The 20,520-nt window shown below is 38.9% G+C and overlaps 1 protein-coding gene across 1 annotated transcript in view; it reads left to right on the top strand.

Annotated features, from left to right (window-relative positions):
* The window catches only part of LOC103096880 (cadherin-related family member 3), a 100,359-nt gene that overhangs the window by 59,349 nt on the left and 20,490 nt on the right, over positions 1-20,520 (top strand). The window contains exons 6-11 of the mRNA XM_056806262.1: positions 1,266-1,373; positions 1,962-2,158; positions 5,026-5,203; positions 8,503-8,665; positions 11,885-11,987; positions 20,219-20,317. Of these exons, the coding sequence (XP_056662240.1) occupies positions 1,266-1,373; positions 1,962-2,158; positions 5,026-5,203; positions 8,503-8,665; positions 11,885-11,987; positions 20,219-20,317 (848 nt within the window). The remainder of the gene's footprint in view (positions 1-1,265; positions 1,374-1,961; positions 2,159-5,025; positions 5,204-8,502; positions 8,666-11,884; positions 11,988-20,218; positions 20,318-20,520) is intronic.

The following is a 20,520-nucleotide window of genomic DNA, read 5'->3' as shown; positions in this document are numbered from 1 at the left end:
TTGGAGGACTTGGAGGCTAGAAGACTGATTCTAAAAAATGACTTCCTTAGTGTCTCTGTAGGAAATAGTGTGGTGCAGTGGCCAGATTTTGCGTCAGATGATTTGGGTTCAAATGTAGACTCTGTTGCTCTCTGAGACCTTATTTTACCTCTCTGGGACTCAGTTTCCTTAAGCTGTCATATGAGGGCATTGAATAATGATATATTATAATGTAATAATATTATATCATATATAATATTATTATTATTATAATTATATTAATAATAATAAAGTTGGATTTCGAGTCAAAGGTTTTGCATTCTAATTATTGCCCTGCCATTCATTCCCTGTGTGAAATTGGTCAGTCACCTTGCCCCTGGTCCTGTTTCCTCATCTGCAAGATAAGACTATTGAGCTAGACAATCTTTGACATCCTTTCTTGTTCTAAAAACCTATGAACCTGTGAAAAGTCAGGACTGAGAAGGAAAGAAATCAACATTTGTAGAGTACCTACTATGTGCTGAGCACTTTACAAATAGTGTCTCATTTGATCCTCACAACAATGCTGGAAGGTAGGTGCTATTATGATTCCCAATTTATTGAGGAAACTGAGGCTTAGGAGTTAAGTGATCTGCCTGCGATTATACAGCTATGTTTGAAATCAGGTCTTCCTAACTCCAGACTAGGTATTCTATCCTCTGCACCACCCAGCACCCCTTTCTCACAGGATCTGGAATAGAATGGCACTGAAATTAGCATTCTGTTAAACTTTCCCATGCTGCCTGGCAAGGATTATCAATTTCTGTATGGAAGCAAACACAGAGGTCAGAGAGATACATCTGTGCCAGGAGAATGGGGAGATACTTCCTGTGAATTTTGCCCTCACCTACTCTAGGAATGAGAGAATATGGGACTTGGGAGAGGTATATTAGGGAGACAGAAGGGTGGGTGTGGCAACTCCTCAGGGTAGCGATTCCACAGACTCATAGAGTGCAAGGCAGACAAGTATGGCAGCCATTGGATGTTGGCACCCTGGGGTCAAGCTTCCTTGTTCTGTGCTAGTTAAAAACCTTGGTGTAGCCCTCTGCTCACATGATCCTAATACATAGAGCAACACTCAGTTCAACCATGTATAACAAGCGATGTGTTTGGATGACTTTTGGTAGCCTTGACCAATTCAGCTTGACTGGTCAATTTAGACCAATCAGTGTTGTGTGAAGACCCAGCCTAGAGTATCCCTGAACCCCAAAGTACTCTCTCTCTTATTGCTTCTTCTTCTTTTAAAGCTATTCACTGGTTATTAAAGTGGCTGACCCCGGAGAACTTTTTATTGTGGGAAACTTAAAGATCTTCCTCATCAACGTAAATAATAAGGTCCCTATTCTCACCTGCAGGTAAGGAAATGAAATATATAATTTGAATTCAGTCTTGGAAATTGAATATAAAATCAGATGAAATTCATTATTAAACATTTAGCATTCTAAAACTTTTGCCAGGGAGAGGGGAGGAAATAAACACAAAACTACACCAGAAATAAAACAAAATCACCTGATTTTTTAAAAAATGGCCAGAGGTTCGAAAAATATCTATGATATAAAATTCCTACATAAAAATAATTTTCATTAAAAGCAAAAAAAGTTTTCAACAGAGATCTGTCTTTGATATTTTATTGGAAGGATATCACATATACCGAATGCATTACCAAAGTAATATATCCCTAGATTCCTTGGCCAGAGCTGTCAACCTGCTTCTCTAGCTTTCTCTACCTTCAAAGAGGCCACCTATGGACAATATCATTACCAAAGAGCTTGTAAAACCTTTCTGGTGGTTTTATATTTGTTTCCATATTGGTAAAATTTCCATTATATTATATATTTGTATATATATTTACATATTTAAAGTGCCAAGTCCTTATTCTACAAGAAAGAGAAAAGGCATGTATCTTTCCCAATGTTGTTCTAATATTCTTTCCTTTAAATAAGTTTATTTAATATCAGAGAAGCAGTCCTGACTCCTAGCTTGGTGAATTCAACTACCTCTAAAGAAGGCAATATCTCACTTGATGAAGAAACTCCACTGGGCAAAACTGTGGGTGTCTGCCAAGCTACTGATGAAGACCAGATGGGACGTCTCATCTTCAAATTGGATCCAGGGAATAGATACTTTGCTATTGACAAAGGTGGGGCAGAAATTACTCTTGGGCCTTGGAAGAAGTGGGATCCAGGGGAAAAGCATTGAACAGAGAGTCCAAAGAGCTATTTTCAAATACTGGCTTTTCTGCTTCCTATCTGTGTGACCTTGAGTAAGTCACTTAACTTCTCACTGTCTCAATTCTTCATGTATAAAATCAGACATTTGGACTAGATGGCCTCTAAGGATCCTTCCAGCTCTAAAGTTCAGGTATTGATTCATGATATTTTGGTGCATGCTGGACTCTCCAGTTGGCACCAAAATCAGTAAACTAACATTAATTAAAACATTTACTGTATGCCAGGCACTGTTCTAATACCTGGACATATAAAGAAAAAGCAAAAAGAATCCTTTTAGGGGCAGCTGGGTGGCTCAGTGGATTGAGAGTCAGACCTAGAGATGGGAGGTCCTGGGTTAAAATCTGGCCTCAGACACTTCCCAGCTGTGTGACCTTGGGAAAGTCACTTAACCCCCATTGCCTAGCCCTTACCACTCTTCTGCCTTGGAGCCAATACACAGTATTGACTCCAAGATGGAAGGTAAGGGTTAAAAAAAAAAAGAATCCTTTTCCCCAGGGAGCTGACAATCAGCTGGATCTAGTTGAGACTGAAGAGAATAGTAAGACTTTGGTTTTGATGAAATTCAATGTTGTTGCCTCCCAGCTAGTTTGATTCCTCAAAATTCTCAACTGGAATTCCCAAGCCTCTGCTACAAATATAACTGTATAGGTAGCCTGGAGTGAGTGAAAATGACCAAATCATTCCATTTCTTGGCACTGTCAAGTTAGTTTAACATCAGAAATGGGGGGCGATGACAATACAAGTGATACATTACCCTCCATTCTGAGGACCATGGGACCTTTTCCTCTGATTTGCAGCTAAAATCTGCTATTGTTGCCTCCCCCATTAGAATGTGAGCTTCATGAGAAAAGGGATTCTTTTCATTTTCTATCTGAGTCTTTGGCACAAAGCCCAGTTTACACGTAGTAAGTGCTTAATCAATGTTTTTACTTTCATCCATTAACTTGTCATCTTCCTTCTGGCTCGTATTTCTCTGTCTTTCTCTCTCCATCTCTTCCTTTCTCCTTCTCCCTCTTTCTCTTCCTCCTCTTCTTTCACTTTATCTATGTAGAAAAAAAATTTGGAAGACTTTGAACTTTTTTTATGCTTAACAATAAAGGGATTAGGTCAGGTTTTTCCACGATTTTGACTGTCCAAGGACAGTGAAACCAAAATATGCAGCAACTAGTCAGATAACTTACCTTAAGAAATGGTTATAAAGGGTTTGGTAGAGCAGAGAGCCTGAATGAGCCATTAGCAGGCCAATCACTGGCTGAAATCACTAGATAAATGTTCAATTTCCTACTAAAGTTTGTCCATAGATAAAACAAAGTGAATCTCTGGAATCATTTTTAGTAAGACAGGAAAGCATTGAGATAGTGTGTACCTATAGCTCCCTATCAGAAAATACTTTATGTCTTTTTCTATTCATTACTACTGTGCCAGAAGCCAATAGGATCAACCTTTTTGGTTGTTCAGTAGTATCTGACTCTGTGGACCGTACGCAGCATGTCAGACCCTTCTATTCCTTGAAACATGTCCAAATTCATGTTCATTGTTTCCATGACACTATCTACTCATGCCATCGCTCTGTTGTCCCCTTCTCCTTTTGCCTTCTATCTTTCTCAACATCAGGCTCTTTTCCAATGAGTCCTGTCTTCTCATGTGGCCAAAGTAGGGGCCAATAGTTATTCATCAATTTTATGGAATGTCAATTAGACTTCAATCTAGGTCCATTCTATTCATTAATGTTGGTGTGACAGTGATGCTCCAGCTTCCATTGCTTGAAGGCCAGGTCTGTTGCATTTCATCTCTCCCCCAAAGTTTCCTTTGTACTTTTAAGGAAGTTGGACAGTGCCTAGTCTCTGTCATTGACTCCATTGAGCACCAATTGCATTCCTCCAGTTTAGGGGCCCTTGGGCCCTAGTTGCATTTAACCATTTCACAAAAGATTAGCTTTACAAAAGAACATTTATTTCAAAGATATAACACATAGAAACATTTCTCCCAACATCTGGGGGGATAATCCTCCATCTCTAAATCCCCCTTAGTTTCTGAGGAAGAGAGAGAGATTAAATTTTGTTTAAATCAGTACCTATTCAGCATTAGTCCCATTTTTAAATCTAAAGCCATCCTAGGCTTATATCCCTACATGCTGACTTCTGAAGACTTCCATGCTGGCAGAGAAGCTGAAATTTTGGCTCCAAAGTCTCCATGTCTCCAGCTCCAGTTCCATTGTGTGGGACTTCACTTCCTGTACCTAGAACTGAAAAGGACAAATGAAACCAAAACAAAACCCCAAATCTGTTTCTCAGGGCTACCATTCTTAAGGGGAGGCAAAGTTGTCTTCAGCTCTTCTCCAGTTACTACAATGAGTGAATGAAATGTCCAACCCTGGATGCCCCTGAGGTAGAGAGAGGGAACAAACTGGAGACACAGAGAGACAGACAGAGATACACAGAGACATATATGTAGAGAAAAACACAGAGAGAGGAAGAGAGAGAAGAAAAAAGAAATAAAGAAAAGAAAGAGATTGTTTTAACCTGGAAGTTTTAATGATTTAGTCAAGTAATGAATGGAGAGAGGCTTCTCCTACCCATGTAGTAGGTGAATGCAGAATCAAGCCTCTGGCATCTTCTACTTGAATACTTCTCTCTTAGGTGATGTTGGCATGTGCCAAAGCCTTATTATACTTATTTATCATAGGTCTTTCTTTAAAGATTTCAAGGACTTCTGTAGTGAGGGCTATTTTGAAATACGTAATTGCCTTTTGTAATGAAATGTCTTGATGTTTCAGAGCGTGGAACTGTGATGATCACTAATCGTCTGGATCTGGAGGAGGCTGACTTTGTGAGTGTTCAGTTCTTTACCATTAAGGCATGTGATGAAGACCAGCACTGTGCAGCAATTCCTGTGATGGTGTACATTCATGGGATAAATGATAATCCACCATTCTGTGATAAATATTTGTACAGGTGAGGTCAGATGGAGGGATGGTAGGGGTGAAGAGAAAAGGAAAGTCTCAGGAGCCAATCAGATACCCATTAGCCCATTTGAGTTTCTTGACCATTTCCTGTAGATTTCCGCTTTCCCAGTTGAGTATGATTCAGTTATATCTAGCATTAATAACAGGGTCTCCTTGATTAGATTCCTTCATGCTCACCCCAATAATATTCTCTTTCATTTCTTAACTAGTTAAGTAACTGTACACCATCTTTCTCTCCATTCTGCTTTTTTTTCCCTCATTCTAGGGGACTTAATCATACTTCCCAGTATTCTCTTAAATGCTTTAATTTCCCATTTCTTCAATTTTCTCAACTCCCAAAATTTAGTCTTCCATTTTGCTTCAGCTCTACACACAAAAGTTCATACCTTTGATAAGTCTTCCACTTATATCCAAGAACTCTGAATTTCTTTTATTTGATCATTATCTTTTATCCTTCCATTACTCTCTGTGCTTCACTCCTCTTAAATCTATATAACCTCTAATCCCTTCATTCCTTACTGTTTTTTCAGGATATCATGTTAGCTCTGGTTACACCCTGCTCTCTTCCCTGTCTTGGTATCTAATTGAACCAGCTCAACATTATGCTATTCTCCACCCTTGAACCCTCTTCCCTTGACCTATTGCTGATCATACCTGGCCAAATTCTAACCGTGAATGGTTTCTATCTTCTGTTTCCTGTGTTCCTATTCATATACTGTGGAACAGAGTTGGAGGAAATCATGAAATTGGACTGATTGGCTTCACTGTAAATTTAAGATTTTTCTGTTTAATTATTTCTTAGTTTGTCCATCTCTGTGACCACATTTGGGGGATTCTTGGTAAAGATACTAGAGTGGTTGCTATTTCCTTTTCCAGCTCATTTTACAGATGAGAAACTGAGGAAAAAGGGTTGTGACTTGTCTGGGGTTTGCTCAGCTAGTAAGCATTTAAGGCTAGATTTAAACTCAGGAAGAAGAGTTTTCCCCACTCCAGGCTTGGAGTTCTATCTTCTTTACTACATAACCAACCCAAAATTTATCTTAGCTAATCTCAATAGTAGTATATCAAACTCTCACTACAGCAAAAAAAAAAATACAACCACTTTTCTCTAATGATTCCGGTGGAATCAAAGCTATTCCAAGGTTTCTCTTCTCTCAACCCTCCCACTTTACACCCTCTCTCTATTGTTTCTGCTGAACACCTCAACTCCTTCTTCATCAAGAAAATTGAAGCCTTTGACTAGAATCTCCTCCTTTTCTCCTCTTTCTCTTCATTTTCTGCTGATTAGGTGGTCCTTTTGCTTGCTGAGATCAACCCTCCCTACAGGTATCCTTGATCATTTCCTCTCTCATCTGATCCAGCAGATTATCTTATTATCCATCTCTCCCTAATCACTAACTACTTTTTTTTTTTACTAACCACCAATTCACACAGAACCTCCTCTGCCCTTAAAAAAACAACACCCAACAACAATCAAAAACCTTCACCAGATATTACTGTGCTCACCAGCTATCATCAAGGACCTGCGATTTTATCAGGACAGGAAAGAGATCAACATTTTTTTTTTGTAATTTATAATCTTCAGTTGCAAGGGACACTGAGAATTTATATGACTTGCTATATTGTGTCAGAGGCAGGACCTGAACTCAGGTCTTCCTGACTCCTCTTTCTTCATTGATTTGTATATCAGATGTTGTTTCCTCACACAAAGACTTGTTTATCTAGTTATTTATCAGATGAACAAAGGGAATATGAAGGCATAATATAAAATTGAGGTCTACAAGTTGCTTGATTGGGATGAAGGTTTGAAATCTATGGCCCAGAGACTCTACTACTTTTGAGTCTTTCTCTACATCTAAAGTGATTTCCCTAAAGGGAAGTCTTAAAGCTAAATCAAGTGGTTCTAAATAGGATTTATGGAGTGAAAAGAGTGTAAAATTCATTGGACTGGGAGTTTTGGACTCAGATTTCAAATATAGCTTTACTAGTTATTACTTGTATGATCCTGGACAAGTTTTTCCTCTTTCCCAGGCCTTAGTTTTCTGTTCTGTAATTGGGGAGGTTGGATTAGATGACCTATGTAAGGCTCATCTATTTCTAAATCTTTGTCTTCTTTCTAGAAATATTTTTCTGGGTGCATTTTGATTACATATCAGCAGAATATAAGCTTCTTGAAAGTAAGGATTGTCCCATTTCTTGTTTTCAGACTACTGGCATCTAGCACATAGTACCTTGTATAGTCAATCATTTTTCAGTCATGCTCAACTCTCTATGACCCCATTTGGGGCTTTCTTGGCAAGGGTACTGGAGTGGTTTGCCATTTCCTTCTCCAGCTCATTTTATGGAAGAAAAAATGGAGACAAACAGGGATAAATGACTTGCCCACAGTCACATAGCTAATTTAAGTGTCTGATGTCATGTTTAATATCAGGAAGATGTCTTCCTCACTCCAGGCCTGTTGCTCTATCCACTCTACTACCTAGCTGCTCTATCATATATATATAGAATATTCTTAATAAATGCTTGCTAAATCATTAAATTGAATTGTTAGTCTCTGTGAACTACTCCAAAGGAAGAGACTGACTATATAATGCTACATATCAAGATCAGGACACTTCGCATATTCTAAAAATTCATATGGATCTGTGTTCTTCTTAATGCAAATTCCCCTTCCCCCATGTAAATGAAGTGACTGCTTTAATTAATTATTAATTAAATCACTTACTTTAAATGCAAAAATTTAGTAAATCACAGCATCCACATTTGCCCATTCCATGGTCTCCCACAAATTTGCTGTAGATCTCTACCCAACATGCTGGGATGTTTTCCTTTCTCTTTCTTGACATCACAGGGATACCAGCAGAGCACTTAAGATTTCCATCCATCATCCTTTGTCCTCATCATGTGACCAGCCCATTTTTTTTTCAATCACACCTTTCCCTTATAGTATCTTTGATTTCTATTCTTTGAGGTTTCTTATTGGACATTTTCTGAGACTCCTGGAGTTTATTATTAAGCATTGCATGTACAAAGAAAAAAAAATACAGCATGCTACTTGCCCTCCAAGCCCTTATAGTCTAAATGAGGCATAATGCCATTTTTATTGGATGATTATGGCTGCAAGCTTACTTCAGAAATAATTTCATGTACACTATAAACCTCTTCATTACCCCTGGGGTAGTAATTATTTTCAGTTCTTAGGAAAGTGTTGGGTTGATGGATTCTTGGGAAAATTTCTGCAGTTTTCAAGAATGCTAGTTCTGAAAGCATGCTCCTCTATTTTTGAAGGTATAGAGGCATGGAGGTGATTGCAAATAAAACAGTTGTAGCTAAACTGGCATGTCATGATCTTGACAAGTCCCCTGATATACTTCAGTATGCTCCTCATAGTGGGCCACTTGGTGATGGAGAGTTATTTGAACAAGTACCAGACTTGGACAATGTCATATGGGTGAGTATCAGTTACCAGAGAAGCCAATGTAGGATAGTGGAAAGGTATCAATTTGGGCCTCAGAGGACTTGGGTTCCAATCTTGGCCTGGCCTTTTATAAAGCTTGTAACCTTGGATAACTCACCTAACTTCTCTGGGTTTTTGTTTCCTCACTTATAAAACATGGCAGTGGGGTGCACAATATCATCCCAAGGTCTCTTCTAGGTTTAAAGCTATGATTCTATGAATATATCATACATATTTCAACTGAATCTCATCCTTTACCAGTGGGCATAGAAAGAAAAGAAGTGATTTGGAAGACAAAAGTCTTAGTTCTTTCAGTCCCTGGAAGACTAATCAATGTTTCTATGTCTGCCTTAATTTTCTTCTTTGTAAATTGAGAATAATAAATTCTATCCCCCAATTAATTCAGGAAAAGCAGTTGGAGACCATGAAATAGCTTGATTTCCTGAGGGATAAACTCTATATAACAGCCAGGATTATTTAGACTAGTTTTCCTAGTACTGGGAACTACTCATTTGTCAACATCCTCCCAATCCCTCCATTTTATCTTCTGGCCTCTCTGTTGATAGAGGATCCACACTGAGCCTAGTGAGAATGCTTAATTGTTCTTTAGCTTGTTGGGGTTCTCCCCTGAAGACTTTCTGTCCCTCTGCTGCCCAGCTGCTACTCATTTCCCTTTTTGTTTTAAACTCTAATTCCTGATTGCTTAGAGAAACTTTTCCCAATCCCAAAGCACTGGGGATCTAACCTCATTTGTTATTAGTTATGGTTGAGGAGAGCCATTGATCAGCTTTCTCTCACTGGGGCCAAACCCTAATTTCCTAAATAGATTTTGAATGTCAGGAGTAGAATTCTCACCAACTTGCATTTTATAAATAAACCCTCCATGATAAATGTAATGGAAAGAGGTCTGGGCCATAGGATTATAGAGTGAGTATGAAAGGGACCTCAGAAGTCTTTAGTCCAACTCTTGATTTAAAGATCAAGAAACTGGGGATCATGGAAGTCAAGTGACTTGTCCAAAGTCTTATAAGTATATGCATCAGAGGTGGGATTTTAACTCGGGTTTTCTGATACTTTGTGCATCACAATGATAAAATCAAGAGAACTGGGCTCTCTAGAACTTGGGTTCTAAAAGTATAATCTTAGGCAAATTTTTTCCTGTCTCTGGGCTATACTTTCCTCATCTGAAAAATGATATGCCTTGACTAAATGAGTTTTAAAGTACTTCTTTTAGCTCCAACTTTCTATGATTCTGATATCTTACTTTTTATTTTTTTAAAATAATATTTTATTTTTCTCCAATTACATGTAAAAATGACTTTCAACTTTTTTTAAATTTTGAGTTCCAAATTCTCTTCCTCCCTCCCTCTCCTGCTTTTCCCTCTTTCTTGAGATGATAAGTAACCTGATATTTACTTTTTGTTTTAAAAAGCTAAATCAAAATTTCATTTCTTGAATATTCCAATTTTCTAAACCAAATTTAGGCAAGGTTCAGTTTTAATACTGATGCTGAGTATGTACATAATATTAAAAAATTAGCAACTCATTCATTAATATCTAAACATCCAGATATTTGCTGTCATGTAAATTGAGCCTGGCTTAATTCTGCTACAACATGTGCTAATATTGTTGGTATGAATATAACGACATTGAATTGTATTTGGAGTGTGTGGCACAGTATTGTTTAGAGGTGAGATGGAGTTATGCCAAGAAACCATTTGGTGATTCCATTGAATGTGGATTCAAGTTGATTATAAGATCTCATATCAAACTCTTTATATATTAATGAAATTTAAAAAAAATAGAAAGTGTCCAGTATATTCATGAGTTTTGGGGGGAGGTAGTAGGTTCTGTGTCACTGCTTCCCTTCAAAGGATGGATGAACACTTGTTATGTAGGTTGTGGTGGATTTTTTCTGGCTGGAAATAGTCAGGAAGACTTATCTTCTTGAATTTGTGTGACCTGGGCAAGTCACTTAACCTTCTTGCCTCAGTTTTCTCTTATGTAAAATAAACTGGAGAAAGAATTGAAAAACCACTCCAGTACATTTGCCAAGAAGACAACAAAATGGGGTCAGTAAGAGTCATATAAAACTGAAAAATGACTGAATAGCAACAATGGAGTCTATTTTTTTTACTTCTCATGTATGAGTGGATCCTGAGGTCCCTTCTAGCTCTGAAATTCCTGTGATTCATAGGATCACATTCTGTAATTTATACTATTCAAATCAACATAAACCAGTCTAAGTCTAATTGATTCAATTCACTTCAGTAGCATCCATTAAGCCCTTCTGTGTGCAAATCACTGCTAGAAGAAATAAGGCTTGCCAAACACTTTCTGAATATCTCCTTTGATCTTCTCTACAACCCTGGGATGTGGGTTCTATTATTATCCTTATTTTATAGGACATTGGTCCCAGGACATGAAGATGTATTTGAGATCAATCTGACACCTATTAGTTGTGTGACCAAGAGCAAATTTTATAACCTATCTTAGCCTCATTTTCTTCATAAGAAAGGAATAGTAATGCTTGCAATTTGCAGTATTTTTTGCATCAACTGCTTCCCTAGTTTATTTCCTAGGGAGAATGTTTTTAAACTGTATTCAATTAATTAGAATTATAATTATTAATTGTAAATGTAATTAAGCTTTAAAGTTATAATACTAATGACATAAATGTTTGTTATTAAACAACAGGCATAAAAAGATGAAAATTGATATAGCTCTTGCCCTTAAGGAATATGTACTTTAAACAAAGGGGAAGGTCAGACCTTAATAGGTAACTGTGGTCATAAGCTTGTTTCTTCTGAAATGATTTTCCTTTTGGTTTATTGATTTATTTTATCCCAGTAGAATATAAATGCTTGGAAGGCCAGTGTCATTCCCTCCCCCAACCCCCATTCAGCAGTGTTGGTGAACCTTTAATGAGTTTCAGGGCCTAGAAGGCAAATTTAGGGATGTCTGTGAGCCCTGCATTACCTGAGAGAGAGGAAGAAGAAAGTGCTTGCTTTAGGCAACTGGACAGAAGAGGGGTGGGACATGCAAAAAATGTCCTTAGGCTCTGAGAAGAGGGGGAATGGCCCAGCTCGGAGTGGGGGCACTGTACTCTTGCCAAGGATTCCCCAACAAGACTCTAGGGTCTAGCTAGCAGAGTATCTTGTATGTCAATGTTGTTAAACTGATGCATTCCTAATATTATGGATCTTCTCCAAGGTTACCAAAGACTTAGATTATGAAAAGCCAGAGGCTTCTGCAGTGGGTCATGCCTATGAGATGATGGTATCTGTCTTTGACGACATCAGGCCCTCCCATACAGGTAAGCTCATCTAAAAATTATCTAGGGGTTTCTCGGTGCTCTTGTGATCAATTGAGGCTTAAAGTCTTGGGAATGAACCAACTTTTCTCATTGCTAGCTAAAGCTTCATTCAACAGAAGCAGACTAGTTAGAGGAAACAAGCAGAAAGGAAACAGCAGGAAAACTCCCTTTCAGTGTCTTAGTAGGTTGGGAAATAGACAGGATCATTTCCTTGAACCTTTAAACTCCCACCTAGGTTGGAACAATGCCATGTTTTGGTTGTAGGTTCTCTGGAGCTAGAAGCACCACGTGCGTTCTATTCCTTTTGTTATCCTCTCTGCCTGAATTTCTGTCCAGTGTTGCCAAGCTTTGTTATCTAGAAACATTCATATGCTTGGAATCATGTGGACCTAGCTTTGGGTTGACTGAGTGAATTTTTTATATTGCAATTCTAATGCTTTGGCATCAGGAAATGCAGTTATAGTTTGAGGAAACTGGCATACCTGCCCCTGAAGACAAGTGCATGAATCTATGGCATGCCACACCTTGGAACATGAAGGTGCATCTAATAAGATGAAATTTAATAGAGAACCCCTCCCCCACAATCTCACCTCCATATTAAAAAAAATAAATTCCATGACTACAAGATGGAGGAGGCATGGCTATTTGGCATTGACTGGAAAAACACATGTACATTTTTAGAGGATTACAAGCTCAACATGAGTCTTCGGTGTTATTTGGTGGCCCCAATAAAGTTAACATAAATTTATACATAGAGAATGAGATAATGGCCAGGACAAAGGAGGTGCAGTGGATAGAGTGCCAGGCCTGGAGTCAAGAAGTTCAAATCCCGGGAGGCAGCTGGGTAGCTCAGTGGGTTGTGAGCTAGGCCTAGAGATGGGAGGTCCTAGGTTCAAATGTGGCCTCAGACACTTCCCAGCTGTGTGACCCTGGGCAAGTCACTTGACCCCCTTTGCCTAGCCCTTACTGCTTTTCTGCCTTGGAGCCAATACATAGTATTGACTCCAAGATGGAAGGTAAGGGTTTAAAAAAAAAGAAGTTCAAATCCAGCCTTAGACACTAACCAGGTGGTCCTGAGCAAGTAAATTAACCCCATTTGCCTCAGTTTATTCATCTGTCGAATGAATTGGAGAAGGAAATGGCAAATGATTAATATCTCTGCCAAGAAGACCCCACATGGGATCATGAAGAGTCAGACATGACTGAAAAATACCTGAACAACAAAGGCTGGTGATAGTTCCACTGTATCCTTCACTGGTAAGGGTATTCTAGAGTATTATGTTTAGGTCTGGAAGCCACATTTTTGAAGGATGTAGGGAAGCTAGAGCTTGAGAGCATCCATAGAGAATATTCAGAAGAAGACAATTGAGATGATGAGTCTTGACTTCATGCCTTAAAAATGTCAGTTGAAATTACTAGGGATATTTGGTCTGGAGAAGAGAAACCTGAGAAAGGATATGATAGTGGTTTTCAAGTGTTTGAAGGGCAGTCCAGTGGAAGAAGGATTACCCATGTTCTACTTAGTTCCAGCAGGCAGAACTTGGGGTATTGGGTAGAAGTAAAAAAGAGCAGGATTCCCACTTAATGTCAGGAATCACTACCTAATAATTTGAGTTTTCTACAAACGAAATGAACTTCTATAAGAGATAGTGGCTGCCTCATTACTGGAGGTTTTTAAGCAAAAGGTGCTTTAACTACTTGAGAGATACCATGGTAGAATGGATAGAGTGGAGTCAGAAAGACTTGAATTTGAAACTTGCCTCAGACACATTACCTAGATGACCCTGGGTAAGTAATTTAGTCTCCCTAGCTTCAGTTTCCTCATCTCTGAATTGATAAGAGTTGGATTCAATCATCTTCAAGGTTCCTTCCAGCTCAAAATGTGCTATTGTCTATGTTGTAGAAAGCATCCTTTTTGCAAATAAGTAGGATGAAGGACTCTTTGAGATCTCATCCAACTCAGAGATTCTGTAATTCTCTGATTCTTCCACACCTTTGCACATGAAAGCTTGGGATCTCTGCTACCTCTCCAAGGTCCCAATGTCTATGGCATCCTTAGTTTTTGGCCATCTCATAGGTAACCACTCATCACTGGCTCTTCAGGATGCATTTGAACTTGGTTCTGACTATTCTAATTGGTGGATCTTGCACTCCATTTTACAAAGAACACCTGTTTCCTAGTCTTATTGGCCTTTCAGGAAGGCTCTTTTGGCCTGGTGCTTCTCATCCTGATGTTATCATCCACTTTCCCTATCTAGCCAATTAGATACCAATTCATCTCATCCCTTCCACTCTCATCCAACCCAAAGAAACCTCACTGGTTCTCTTCCATTTACATCCTCTTTGGCCTCTGCAAACCAGCACATTACCAGCAGCTGCTTATGATGGATGCCTGTAACAGCACATGTGGTTTATTCTATTTTTATAGGGATGCTAATTAGCCTGGCTTTGCACTTTATGGATGGCATAAAACCCATGCTAAGGCATTATCATTAACAACACCTGCTCTTGGATTGCATGAATGAAGCCACTAAAGGAAATATGGAAGTTCTGACATAAATAATTTTTCTGGTGGATGGATGTATAATGTCATTGTGCTTGTAGTTGATGAACCTTGGAATGCACTAACCTTAGCTCCATATTGGTGAACTTATGGCTCACATGCTGGAGGAGGCTGTTCCCTTTCCCCTCTCCACACATGCCTGAGGACATTTCTCACACCACTTGCCCCTCTTCCTAGCAGCCCAATGGGAGCACTTCCTTCCTCTCCTGTCTTGGTTAAGGCAAGTGGGGTGGTACACATGGAGCATGAGGGTTGAAATTTGGGCACTTAGTCTCTAAAACTTTCACCATCATTGCCCTAGCTGAAACTTATATAGCTCTTCAATACTTGCAAAGTACCTTTAACCTGTTTGTCCATAACAGGGCATAACTATGTGATCAGGTGTTTATGATAGAAATCTAAGTTGGGGTGCTTTAAATTCCTTGTGTCCTGGGCAGTTAGTCTGGGCAAGTGTATGGACCCCTTCTTAGAATCATATTTTTAAATGCACAAAATATAATACAAAAAACCAAAATATAACGAAATACTATTATTAACATATTAAAAACAAACAAATAATTTGATGGAACTCAAGTGAATAACTCCTGATATAAGGGAAATATTGATGGGGATCGTTCTCATATTAGAGTTGAGGTCATGGAGAATCAGAGAAGTGAACTGACTAGCAAGACTCATGATCCTCACAGCTAATAAGGGTCAGAGTCAGAATTTTAATATAGGATTCCAAGTCTATTCTAAGCAAATACTCCATCCCCTATACCTTGCTACTTATCAATTGGTATATGCCCTATAATTCCTCCCTCTGTTAATTATTTCTTTTAATTCAAAATTCAGTCCATGAATTATTAGCAGCCTTTCATTTTTGCTTTTCATCAGCAGCAAACATTTATTATATGCCTACTATGTGTTAGGCACTGTGCCAACCATTGAGGATACAGAGAAAGGCAAAAACCCAGTCCCGGTTCTCAAGGAGCTCACATTCCAATGGGGTAGATGACCTGCAAACAACTATGTACACACCTAGAGGCAATTGTCTCTTTTAAAAAACCCTTACTTTCTGTCTCATAATCAACACTAAGGGAGTTACCTGGGTGGCTCAGTGGATTGAGATCCAGGCCCAGAGATCTGAGGTCCTGGGCTTAAATCTGGCCTCAGACACTTCCTAGCTATGTGTCCCTGGGTAAGTCACTCAATCCCCATTGCCTAGCTCTTACTGCTCTTCTGCCTTAGAACCAATACACAGTATTGATTCTAATTGATTCTAAGATGGAAGGTAAGGGTTTTTAAAAACAGAATAAATACTAAGTATTGGCTCCAAAGAAAAAGAGTGGCAAGGGCTAGGCAATTGGAGAGTTGCCCAGGGTCATACAACTGGTAAGTGTCTTGAGGCCAGAACTGAAAGGAGGACCTCCTCCATATGAGCCATCTAGCTACCCATTGTGGACAATTTTCTATGAACAGAAGGTATAGAGAAATTATTGATCTTAGATGGGGGAATGTGTTTCCATACTGGGAATGCTACATAACTGGTTCAAGCCATTTATACAAAAGCAACCTTTATTGTGGATTTGACTGAACCTGTCTTCATGTTGTCCAGTATGGGCACTTAGGTTCCCAATGGAGTGTCCTGGCTGAGTTTGCCTTCTCTAAAGAATGATTTCATTTTTGTCTTTGTATCTCTTATACCTAACAAAATTCTATACTTGTTTATTGATTTGGAAGCACTCAATCCTCCTCATCTTCTTTTCCTTGGTTAAAATTTATATGCCATATTCCCAGGGTTTTATGTGGAAACATTGGCCCATTTGGAGATACCTAGACCCTCACTGGAAGTCCAGTCTATCCCTATCAAGTTACTTATCCCAAAGTCCCAGATTTTTGGTCTTGTATTCATTTCCTGATGGCTCAGAGTTCTGTTCTCTGCTTCCTGAAGTTTACAAAATACTTTTACTTTCTTAATTGATGTTCAGGATGAGAATGATATTTAATTAATCAGGAAATGAAATATTTTACCCCAAACATTGCACTGTAGAGCTGGACCTTGTAACATTTAAAATAGTTGATGTCATAAACTGTTATATTTAAAATAGTTAAAGACATAAACTGTAGTGAGTTAAAGTGGTGGAAGATACAAATTATGCTAGATATAAGAGAGGGTGAGTAAATTGTGACCACAGAAAATATGTTTCACTACAGTGTCTTGGTTTTTAAATCAAATATAAGGTGGTCGCCAGGGAAATATTCCCAATTATTCAATATGCCCAAGTCAAGTGGGTTTTATAGAGAATTTAATTAATAATACAATGAGTAATCAAAGAAAGAAAGAGAGAGAGAAAAAGGAAATAAGTATGAAGGGCCTTAAGCCAACATGGCCTAGACCTGAGTCTTAAGAGAGAGATCAGTCAGTTAGTCTTTTATCACTCACCACAAGGTCTGTCTAAGCAAGGATTCTAGGGACACCAGGCCAGCTTCATCTCAGCTGACTTCACCAGAGAGAGTTCCAGCCAGAGTCCTCCTCAAAGAGAGATCCAGCCAGAGACTGTTTCAAAGGGCCTCTCTCCAGAGCCTCCAGAGGGACAGAGTCCCCTCAGAGGAGCTCCAGTGAGACCTTCTTAGAGATTGTCCTCCAAGAGCTTCTCTTCTCCAGAGCCTCTCTCAAGAGATTCTTCCCAAGCGATCCTCATAAGAGCTTTCTCCAAAAGGATTGTCCTCCTCAAGAGATTCTGCTTTTTCTTATATAGGGGTTTTAATCCTATGTCACCTCCCCTAAGTCCTTACATCTACCAATCACTGTAGATGTTTAACAAAGGACTGCCCATCTGAATTACTGCTAAGTCGACTAATCTCCTCAGTGAGTCTGAACCAGAAAAAATGCTGCTGTGTCGACTAATCTCCTCAGTAAGTCTGAACCAGAGAAAACACAGCTGAGTCGACCAATCTCATTAAGAGAAAACCTGCCTGACCTTTTTAGGTACCTAGCATCCCATTGTATCAATTCTAAAAACAGGCCTGGCTCAAAGAACTCCTTGCCTTATTAGAAGCATGGGTCCAAGTACTTTCATTGTTTAGCAAGGAGTTTTCTCCCCTAAAGTAGTCTTAAGTACGGTTGGAGTAGAGGTCCTCTCATTTCTGATCCTGGCGAGTTATCACATCAAAATGGGGAATGTTTCCAGTAGGGAATTTGTTCCAATGGAGGATTCCTCAATGTGGAAATTTTTAACATTCACAAGTCTGAGAAATTTCACGATTTACAACCTAGGATACTCACATTTGTCTGTAACAAAGGTCGATAATAATATTTTGATTTCAAGAAGATACATTAATATAATTCTTTAAGTTGTATCAGATGTATGAAAATTTGATTCATGCTAATGTATTCAATGGAAAGACCTTGGTGCTTTCCCAGGTCTTTTGCTATAGGTCTTCTGAGAAACAGTGCTGTCTAGTGGGATGAATGTTGGAGCTTAATTTAGAAAACCTGGGTTCAAATTCCAGTTGTGCTATTTAACTATTTATGTGACTGTGGTCAAATCACTTATCCTGTTGGGTCTCAGTTTCCTCATGTTTGAAATGAAAAGATTGCTCTAATTACCCTCTTGGGCCCTTCCCCACACTAAATCTATAATCCTATGTATAAAACCTTGATTCTAAGGGATAAATTGAAGGGTGGGAATCTCAGGTATGATAATGGCAGAGAATTCTAGTAGAAGCCCTCAAATGACACCATCTACTGCTGCCCACTTATTGGATTGGTTCTAGTTGAAGCAAACTCCTCTGTCTGGGGTTTGGGGAAAGGGAAAGTCTGGAACATGAGTCACATTTCCCTTCTTCTGATTTGATTGTAAGGTCCTCAAGAGTAGGGACTGTCTTCTGCTTTTCTGTATCCACATTGCTTAACAGTGTCCAGCATATAGTAGACACTTAATAAATGTTTATTGACTGACTGCTGATATTTTGAATCCAAGTGTAGGCTTCTCTACCTCTTTTAAACTTAAAATCCTATCCAAACTGAGAGGCATCCTTGGTGTCCTAATAATGAACTAACCTAATCCAATATCATCCAATCTAACAAACATTTATTAAGGGCTTATTATGAGCCAAGAACTGGAATAAGTATTGGGGATATAATTAACACAAAGAAAGACATTTTCTATTCTCAAGGAGCTTATAATATAAAGGGGAAAACAACACACAAAAGGATGCAGGAAAAATGGGGCTGGTGGGAAGGAACAGGGTTAGGGATGGGACACCTTGTCCTCTGGGGTTGAATCCAGGCAGAGCAGCAGGTGTAAAATGGAATGAATTGAGTCCAGTTTCTGTCCTCTATAAAGGGGGCATTAGGAGGAGGCGTTTAGTACTCCAATCAGAAAGGAAAGGAAGCTGAGAGAGGTGGTTTCAGGCAGGGCTTGAGCAAGCAACATGGTGGCCAGCTTAGAAGTAATGAGTTTCTCCTGTGAAGAGCATCATGTTCCCTGAAGCTGAAATGAGGCAGCAGATACAAAGTGGTCAGAAAGACTTGGAGTTTTGTCTTTTGGCACCTACTGGGTATGTGGCCTTGGACAAGTAGTTTAAACTCTCAGTACGTCAGGCAACTCTGTAAGACCCAAAGCTAAAGATCAGGTGAAGACCTTCATTGGCCAATTGGATTTCTTACCTAAATCTCCCTAAACCCAAAGCATTCACAGGTCTGGTAAAAAAAAGTATGGCTTTGCTATTCTAGTAGGAAGCACAAGAATGCTGGAAGATGCTCGATACTTCTGTTTCTTTCTTCTTTCCCTCTCCCAAGAAAGTGGTCCAAGACAGCAGCCTAAAAGTATGAGTTGCCATCTTGAAAATGTGAAGGCAGATCCTACAAAATCCTCAGAAGGCTGTTTAGTGTGTTCTTTGCCATTTACTGTATGATAAAGGATTGAGACCTTCTATGGAGAGTTAAGGCAGTCCCAGATGAGGCAGTGCCTTGGAGTGGTTATAGCCAAGAAGAAGTATGTGTGCATGCTCTCATTAGCATGACAATGACAAAAGTGAATGGAAGAAAATAGAGCTATATTTTAAATTACAGAAGGGTATAGGGACTAGACCTGTGATTTCACTGTTATAGCGAACTCCAGGGTGAGGAAACTTCAACTAACAACACAAGTGTAAGTAACTCTTACCTACTCTGCAATTTATAGTCTGAGCAAGTTGTCTGGAGCTGAAGTGTCCAACAGATGGTCTGAAGGGGCAACATTCCTTGAGCCCAACCAAATGAAAATGAATTTGGAAAAATATTTAACAGAATTAAAATACTATAGAATATAGATAATATTAATCTGTAGTTTTCTAAGTCTATAACCTTCAAGGATCTTTATGTATGATTTAGTGGTGACTGTTCCTTTCTGAGCTTGACACCATTGGCCTTAAACACTAAGATGTTAAGTGACTTGCACAGGGTCTCCTAGCCAGCCAGATATTTGACCCCAGAAGTTCCTGATTTAGAGGCTAACTCCATAAAACTACCTCTCAAGTTAAAAAGGAGAGCCCAAGTTTGAAACTTCATAGTTTCTCTGGTGATACATAACATTTTTGATTGTCAAACATGATCAGTTAAGATGAGAAGAGTTATGACCTTTTGTTTTCCAATTCATAGACTAAACCTCCTGATTATTCTTTATGGTTTTTTTTTTCACAGTCACTGTTACAATCATTGTGGAGATTATTCCTGCCAATGAATTTACTCCAGTTTTTAGACCTGCAAGTTATTCATTCTCTGTTCCAGAAACATCAGGAGGTAAGCTAGGGAATAATAAGAAGATCCCCCATCATCCTTCTCCAGTCCTCTTGGTTATTAGTACTGTCTCCTTTCAATTTCTCTGGTATTCTTCGTTTGATTCCTTTCTTTGTTCCCTTGTCCTAGGATTAGGGTTAGAATCAGTGAATTTAAGGTTAGGTTACTTACCTGTGTTCATGTTTTATCTTGCAAGTAGAAGGTAA

The sequence above is a fragment of the Monodelphis domestica genome, chromosome 7, assembly GCF_027887165.1.
Source record: "Monodelphis domestica isolate mMonDom1 chromosome 7, mMonDom1.pri, whole genome shotgun sequence".
Taxonomy (NCBI): domain Eukaryota; kingdom Metazoa; phylum Chordata; class Mammalia; order Didelphimorphia; family Didelphidae; genus Monodelphis; species Monodelphis domestica.
The sequence above is the reverse complement of the archived record's forward strand: the minus strand, read 5'-3'. Positions and strand labels throughout refer to the sequence as shown.